This window comes from Stegastes partitus, unplaced genomic scaffold (assembly GCF_000690725.1).
Source record: "Stegastes partitus isolate 25-593 unplaced genomic scaffold, Stegastes_partitus-1.0.2 Scaffold797, whole genome shotgun sequence".
NCBI lineage: Eukaryota > Metazoa > Chordata > Actinopteri > Pomacentridae > Stegastes > Stegastes partitus.
In genome coordinates this window covers 200,997-208,389 of record NW_007578528.1, presented here as the reverse complement: position 1 = coordinate 208,389, position 7,393 = coordinate 200,997, and the positions used below count along the sequence as shown (strand labels likewise).

Genomic DNA, 7,393 nt, shown 5'->3' with positions numbered 1-7,393 from the left:
CGAGCGAGGAAGCCTCTGGCGGCGCTCTGGAAGCGAATGATGGTGTCGGTGATCTTCAGGTCTCGTTCCTCCTCCAGATGGGCCAGAACTCCGGCTCTGAAGAAGACTTTACTCTGACCGACCCTGAACAGGTTGTGGTCCAACTCCAGAGCGCTGATCTGAACCAGGACAGTTTACATCAGTGTCATTTCTGATAAGATCAACCAGAACTGAACCAACCCCCCCGACCTCCTCAGAACCACGTAGGTTCAGTGTGTCTATCTGCTGTTCTGATGAAGTTCTGAGGCTCAGAAATGATGGAAAAAGTCCATTAAAGTGATCAATCTGGACCCTCCTCTGTGGACCTCTGGAACATTCACAGTCTGAAGGTAGAACTCTGGTCAGTAGATAAAGGTGCTGCAGATACAGAACCAGATGTTCTGAGGAGGTTCTGGAGGATTATTCATGGTGAAGAATGAACATCTGAGTGAGCTGAAGCTACTCACCATGAGCTCCGACGCCTGTTTTCCGTCCATGAAGGTTCGAGGGATAGCGTTTGGAGTTAAGATCTCATATCTGGAGGACAAACAGATCTCATGAAGCAGAGCAGGTGTTTCATCAGCGGGTGGAGAAGCAGAAGGAAAACCCTGAACACTCACCTCTGTCTGAACTCCTGGAACGGGATCCGGTTGGGGAAGCCTTGTCTGCAGATCCGGATCCCCTCCAGAACGCCGTTACACCTGAGCTGGTCCAGAACCAGGTGAGGGGATAGTTTACCGGCCTGAGGAGACCAGCAGAGGAGTTAAAGAACCAGCAGAACCAGCAGATGTTTGCAGATGGGTCCTTCCACCTCAGTTCATCAAATATAACACTTTATAAGGGACTCTTTGAAATACTATTTTTTCTTTTTTGACTTTTAAAGAAGTTTCAGATTTAAGCTGCAAATCAAAGTCGAACCAGTTACCGCATACAATTCCCCTAAAAAACAAAAATCCAAATAATATGTGGATATATTATTATAAAAAAGGAACATTTTAAATCACCAGTCAGACTTACTGAACTTATGACACTCGTCTGATTGGTCAGAGGCCATAGCAACTGTGCTGTCATGTAGCCTGACCTTTGCTGATTGGCCGGATGACAGGAAGTTACCATACATGGTTTCTTGCCCAGTAAAGGGTTAAAAACAGTTCACAGCATCTCATAATAATCTGTTTTTTCTGTGCATATGTCTGTTATTAATTAAAACATTTGGGTGTTTTTGGGTTTAAAATTGGTAAAGAAGGCGGAGTCATGTTGATTTTTCTTCTTCCAATCAGTGGATCGATGTTTGAAGAGCTACAACCTGTGGCTGGAGTCCTGAGGTTCTGCAGCCACATCACTACCTACGTCTGGTCTTCAGCAGCACAAGCAGCTTCATAGAATAACACAAACCAAGTTTCCAGCCTGTTACAGCAACGTTAAGCCCTTTAAGGACAATTTCTGAGTCATTTTGTGCAAGTTTTAAAACATTTTAATTTAATTTTACCTGATTTATGACGGCTTTAGGCTACTTTGGGCAACTCTGAATCGTTTTTGACAGTTTTTAATTCATTTTATGTTTTGAGCCATTTTGGAAAAGTTTAGAAGTTTCATTTTGCACCACTTTAGAGTCCTTTAGGACCATTGTTGAGCCATTTTAAGTTCTAATTCTTATTATTTTTTGCGGATGTTTGGCGTCTCACCCTCTTCTCGTGGTTGGGGATGATGCAGCGCAGGAAGTTGGGGTTGGTGTTCCTCAGTGTGGCCATCAGCTTGGTCAGAGACTCTTTGTAGAGCTGACCGACGGTCCTGAACATCCCCTTCTTAGTCTTCAGTCCCGACGCTCCGAACGTCACCGGACCGCTGCTCTCGCCTGAAGACACCTGGTCCAGGCCCACGATCCGGTCCACTGCACCACAACACGCACGTTAACCATCAGGAGTGAAAAACGATGACGAACTAATCTACTCAACACCAGGACATGATGTTCTCACAGCTGACATCAGATGGACCTCTGCGGTCTTTAGATTGTCTGGTCCAGCGTCAGCATCACGTACAATAATCTGGTTGTTCCATCTCAAACCATCAGCGTCGTTTAGCTCGACCATCTCTGATCTACTTTTTAAATCATAAACTCTGGATATTTGAAATGGTATCTGTGAAGGTTTAGCTTCATTTGTCAAATATTTTTTGAGATAACGTTTTTTAAAAACTGCCCGTCGATCTGCTTTCTGCAGGTTTTTACTCACATTGTCTGAACAACAACATGTGAGGAAAACCTGAAATGTTCTCTGTCTCATCACGTCACTGATTCAGGATCTGTAATATTGGACAGTAGATCAGTAATCTGATTACTGATCAGTCAGATTTAAACGTCAGAATAAACCTTCTGGAAGTGGGTCGACGGGTACTTACAAAAAAACCCAACAACTAAGAAAGCACTCGATCTATGAAGCTGAAACTTCACAAACATCTTTACAAATATTCATATTTGATGTGATAAAGATTCCAGTCAGAGGAGCAGAAGCTTTCCTCATGACCTGATGGTTTGTGATGGATCTCTGCAGCAGATTCAGGATCACGTTTCTGCTCGCGGCTGGTTTGATTCTTTTCTTTTTGTAAATGTGCCCAATAGCTACTGTTCAGCTGTTGTCTGTTAAACCGAAGCCTCAGTGAACCTCATCCAGCTGCAGCACGAGTCCTCTGTGATCCTGAATGTGGCTTTTGTGGTCCAATGAGAACATGCTGCTCCTGAAAGAGCTCAGCGTGAAAGAATGGGTTCAAACAATCACTGCAGTGTCAATGAAACCCAGAGAGAGAGCGACACGGTGACGACACACAAAAAACACCAGCCGAAAACACACACCGCAATCAAACACAGAGGAGGAGGAGGAGGAGGAAGGAGGAGGAGGAGGAGGAGGAAGGAGGAGGAGGAAGGAGGAGGAAGGAGGAGGAAGGAGGAGGAAGGAGAAGTAAACCTACTGTCCGAGCCATTAGCCTGCAGTGTGGCATAGGAGTCAAAGAAGTAGACACGAGGAAGAGTTTGAATGTCTGGTTAGTGCAGAGGAAGAGGAGGAAACAGGAGGAGGAAGAACAGAAGGAGGAGAGAGAAGACCGTTAATATGCAACAGAAAAAAGCTTCATTGGTTTAATTTGGCAGAAAACACTGAAGTCTGTTAAGAAGTAAAGGCTGTAAACTTTAAAACTGATCAAACTCCACATAGCAGCGAATAAACAAACATGATTCTTGTAGATTAATGGTAGCAGCTGGACCTGCTTGAGTTCCTTGAAGATGTTCCACCTTCATCCAAGAGGCTTCATCAGCTCTGACTGACTAGTCAGGAGATCCAGGTACTGATATCCTGAAGGAGACGTTAACACCTGAGTTTGGGTTTCAGTTGGAGGTTTGTTGGGAACCCCACTGTGTCAGGAGGAGCACTAACGAGTCACATAACGAGGGGGAGGAGCCACAAACCCCCAAATGAAACCCAAACTCAGGTGTTAGTGTCTCCTTCAGGATATCAGTATGTGGAACTCCCAACTAGTCAGTCAGAGCTGATGAAGCCTCTTGGATGGAGGTGGAACGTCTTCAAGGAGCTCAAGCAGGTCCAGCTGCTACCATGAACCTACCAGAAGAACCAGGACCTGGAGGACTGAGGATCTTCACAGACACAACCAAACGTCTCACCCTCCTTCCAGAGCTCTGAGACGAAATGATCCGACGACTGGTGCAGCAGCGACGCCACGTTGTCGTTCAGAGGATCCATGTTCTTCACCAGCCAGTCGTCGGCCTTGTAGTCCACCTGAGGAGGTCACATGACCCGCGTTAAAGACGCCCGCAGGCCGTCGGTTAGACGGATAATAAGGTAGAAAAATGGAGGACTACCTTCCCGGCGTAGTGGATGATGGAGAAGTCGGCCTCCCCTCGCGGCTGCTTGGACTTGAAGAACTTGGGGTGGCTGCCTTGCTCCCCGGACAGCTTCTCCACGAAGGATCGGTCCGTCGCCCGGGGGAACCAGCACTCCTCATCCAGCAGCGCCAGGACGCCGGGAGGGTGGGCCTGCAGAGGAGAAGGACAGACTGCTGAGGAAACCTGCTGAGACCAGAAGGTGCCACTGCAGATAAATAAGGAACCAAGTGCAGCTCATTCATGCTGATGTTCCTAAATGTGTGTTGGTAGAACCTCCTGTTCTTCTGCTGTTCTTATTTATGAAGAGTTCATGAACAGATACCTCCATCTTCACAGACCTTCATAAACCCACTGCTCCATCGTCTACCTGACACAACATCCATCAGTTATCTCTGTTTCTACTGAGTCACGTCCACTCAGCTTCACTTTGACTGATTTTATCTCAAGCAAACAACAAAAAACAAGTTTTCTGAAAATCTACAAAAATGGAGTTTTCTGTTTGTGCAGATGAACTCTTCACTTGTTCTTCCAGTGTTGTACCTGTCAGACACCTGTGGACACCTGTGGACACCTGTGGACACCTGGAAACATGCTGGACCAGCTGGTTTACAAAAATAAATAAGAAATTCACTAAACGTCTCATCGACTTCATGTGGTTCTGGTTCCACAGAGCTGCAGGACTTCAGAGAAACATGAACCTCAGCGAAGAAGAACACAGTGCTCAGGTAATAACAACAACAACAACAACAATAATAATAATAATAACAATAATAATAGTACGAACCGGCCTCTCGATCAGGTCGATGCAGGGCTGCAGGTCCAGGCCGAAGTCGATGAAGTTCCACTCGATGCCCTCTCGCTGGTACTCCTCCTGCTCCAGGATGAACATGGTGTGGTTGAAGAGCTGCTGCAGCTTCTCGTTGGTGTAGTTGATGCACAGCTGCTCGAAGGAGTTCAGCTGCACGGGAGGGATTCAGGAGAGCAAAGGTGTCACCGTTCACGCACCGGCCGAGACAGACACAGAGTTTATTTCTCCATAACGAGGCTCCTCTGGATGCACCTGGAGAGCTGCAGGTCTGAGGGACGCTGCCACCTGTGGTCAGGTGGAACGTCCAGGTGTGTTTTACTGAAGCCCTTTGGATTGTGTCACGGTGAGATCACTCCTTTATTCAGCTGCATTTATGTGTCTGAACTCATTTATTTTAATGATTGTTAGCCCTAAAATTATTACTTCCTCCTCAATAAATTGGCTAAAATTCTAATTAACCGTCTTTTCTGCCGTCATTAGAAATACGTCTTTAAAAATGATCAGGATTGAACATTTTATCATATCAGCCCTAAATAAACCTGAAAGCAGAACTCTGCTCTACTCGGATCAGTCTGTCCAGAAGGATTTGGGTTTTTGAACAACCTGACAACACAGATGAGTTTTTATTTCAGTGTTTTATATGTTTAGTTTTGTGTTGCTGTGGCCTTCAGGAAACATCACTGGTTCACTTCACCCATAATCAGATTATTGATCTACTGTCCAATATGACAGATTCTGAATCAGTGACTGATGAGAACTAACAGAGAACATTTCAGGTTTGATCTTTAATGGTTCCTCAGATGCTGTTGGGTCGACGGGGAACTTTAAAAGACAAAATCATCTCATCAGTGCTTCAAATATTGAGCTGAAATCTCACAAATCTCGGTATGAATGAACATTTTATAACATTTCAGACAAATCAGAGGAGAAACAGAGAACGTGTGAACTTGAGATGGAGCAACTCGTGAACAAACCTGGAAGATCTCGAACCCTGCGATGTCCAGGATGCCGATGAAGGAGGCTCCTTGTCTCTGCCGGCGGTCCAGAGCTCTGTTGATCCGGTGAACCAACCAGCGGAACAGACGCTCGTACGTCGCCTTGGCCAGAGCTTCTACGGCGAAGTCGGCCTGCAGGAGGAGACACAGCGGTCAGGAGCGCCCCACGTGGACCAACAGGTGCACGTCCTGGTGAACCCAACGGCCTACCTGCTCTTTGGTCTGAGCCTTCTGGACGTACTCGCGGCCCACTTTGATCCGCGGCGTCAGGATGGCCCGGGTGAACTCCAGCACGTTGATGCCCAGCAGGTGGCACAGCTTCTGGGCCGCCGTGTTGTCGGGCATCGAGGCCTGGTCCTGGTTCTTCTCCTTCATGAAGGAGATGTTTCCAAACTGGAGCACGGCGGAGATGACCTTCAGCATGGCTGCAGGAGGAGACACATGAAGGAGGTCATGTCCAGGAGCAGACACACAGCAAACAGACGGGCTTTGGTTCTGAGTGTTTCCTACAGAGCAGCTCCTCGGGGGTGAAGCCCATGATGGCCATGGAGTCCATGGTCTGGGTGAAGTTCTCCGAGTCGCTCTGACCAGGAACAGGGATGGAGCCGCCGCTGAGGAACCGGTACTCATCTGCAGTACCGAGGAGCAGGTCGGCTGAAGGAAACAAAGACGTTTAAGACATGAACTCATACAACAAGACAACATGCTGCTTTCCAGTCTGCTCACCTCTGGTTTCCTCTGTAGCTCCACACAACAGCTGGTAGAAGATGTGGAAGGTTCTCTCGTCTTTGGCCTGACGTGTAGCTCGAGACTTTTCAAGGAGGTCTGGATTCATGTGGTCAAGGACACGTCATCACAAAAACATCTTACATTACACTTTAATCTGGGCCCGTTTCTAGTTTCTGTTTCAGATCAGTCTTTCGAACGTTGAGATGAACTGTGTGGTTGTGTTCATGTGCACACTGAAGGATACAGGTTTCAATGTTGGCACCGACGATGTATCCCGCCACGTCAAAGTTAATGCGGATGAATTTACCCTGAAACAGACCAAGCTGAGTTAGTTTACAGTCCAACTGATGAGAGAACTTTGAGGAGACACCAGTCCAGACTCACAAATCTGGACGAGTTGTCGTTCTTGACGGTCTTGGCGTTGCCGAAGGCCTCCAGGATGGGGTTGGCCTGCAGCAGCTGCCGCTCCAGTTCGCCCTGAGACACACAGCAGAGCTCAGATCAGCTCCTCACACCTCCACAGGGCTGGAAGCACCTCCGACGCTCTCCGTCTGCAGCAGCTCGTCAGCCGTTATGCAAAACACACTCGTGACTCATCCACGGAGAGCAGACGACACAAACGGACGAGCTTCAGCACCTGAAGGAGCTTCACACCACAAACACGTCCCTCCACCGTCCAGCTGATGATTCTCAACACAAGGCCTGATGACGGACGCTCGTTAGTTACATAATCAGTTATTACCTGTTAGAAACATTTAAATGTTCTTCATCTTGTAATCTCTCATGAATCATTAACCCTCTGAACCCCGGCAGGTTCTGGTTTAAAAAAAAATAAAAACTAATTGTCAAAACTGTGCCGTTTATTTGTCAAAAAAATAAAATAAAATCTGTAAAGATTCTTGAGGGTAAAATCCAACCTGCTGGATCAGAACCAGAGACCAGAGGAGCCAG

General features: G+C 47.0%; 1 protein-coding gene across 1 annotated transcript in view; it reads right to left on the bottom strand.

Moving 5' to 3' along the window:
* myh14 (myosin, heavy chain 14, non-muscle) overlaps nt 1-7,393 on the bottom strand; it is a 39,067-nt gene that overhangs the window by 13,884 nt on the left and 17,790 nt on the right. The window contains exons 9-21 of the mRNA XM_008292255.1: nt 6,827-6,919; nt 6,687-6,750; nt 6,440-6,538; nt 6,224-6,367; nt 5,924-6,138; nt 5,693-5,845; nt 4,695-4,868; nt 3,887-4,060; nt 3,689-3,803; nt 1,704-1,909; nt 639-760; nt 486-555; nt 6-158 (exon numbers count right to left, since the gene is read on the bottom strand). Coding sequence (XP_008290477.1) covers nt 6-158; nt 486-555; nt 639-760; nt 1,704-1,909; nt 3,689-3,803; nt 3,887-4,060; nt 4,695-4,868; nt 5,693-5,845; nt 5,924-6,138; nt 6,224-6,367; nt 6,440-6,538; nt 6,687-6,750; nt 6,827-6,919 — 1,782 coding nt within the window. The remainder of the gene's footprint in view (nt 1-5; nt 159-485; nt 556-638; nt 761-1,703; nt 1,910-3,688; nt 3,804-3,886; nt 4,061-4,694; nt 4,869-5,692; nt 5,846-5,923; nt 6,139-6,223; nt 6,368-6,439; nt 6,539-6,686; nt 6,751-6,826; nt 6,920-7,393) is intronic.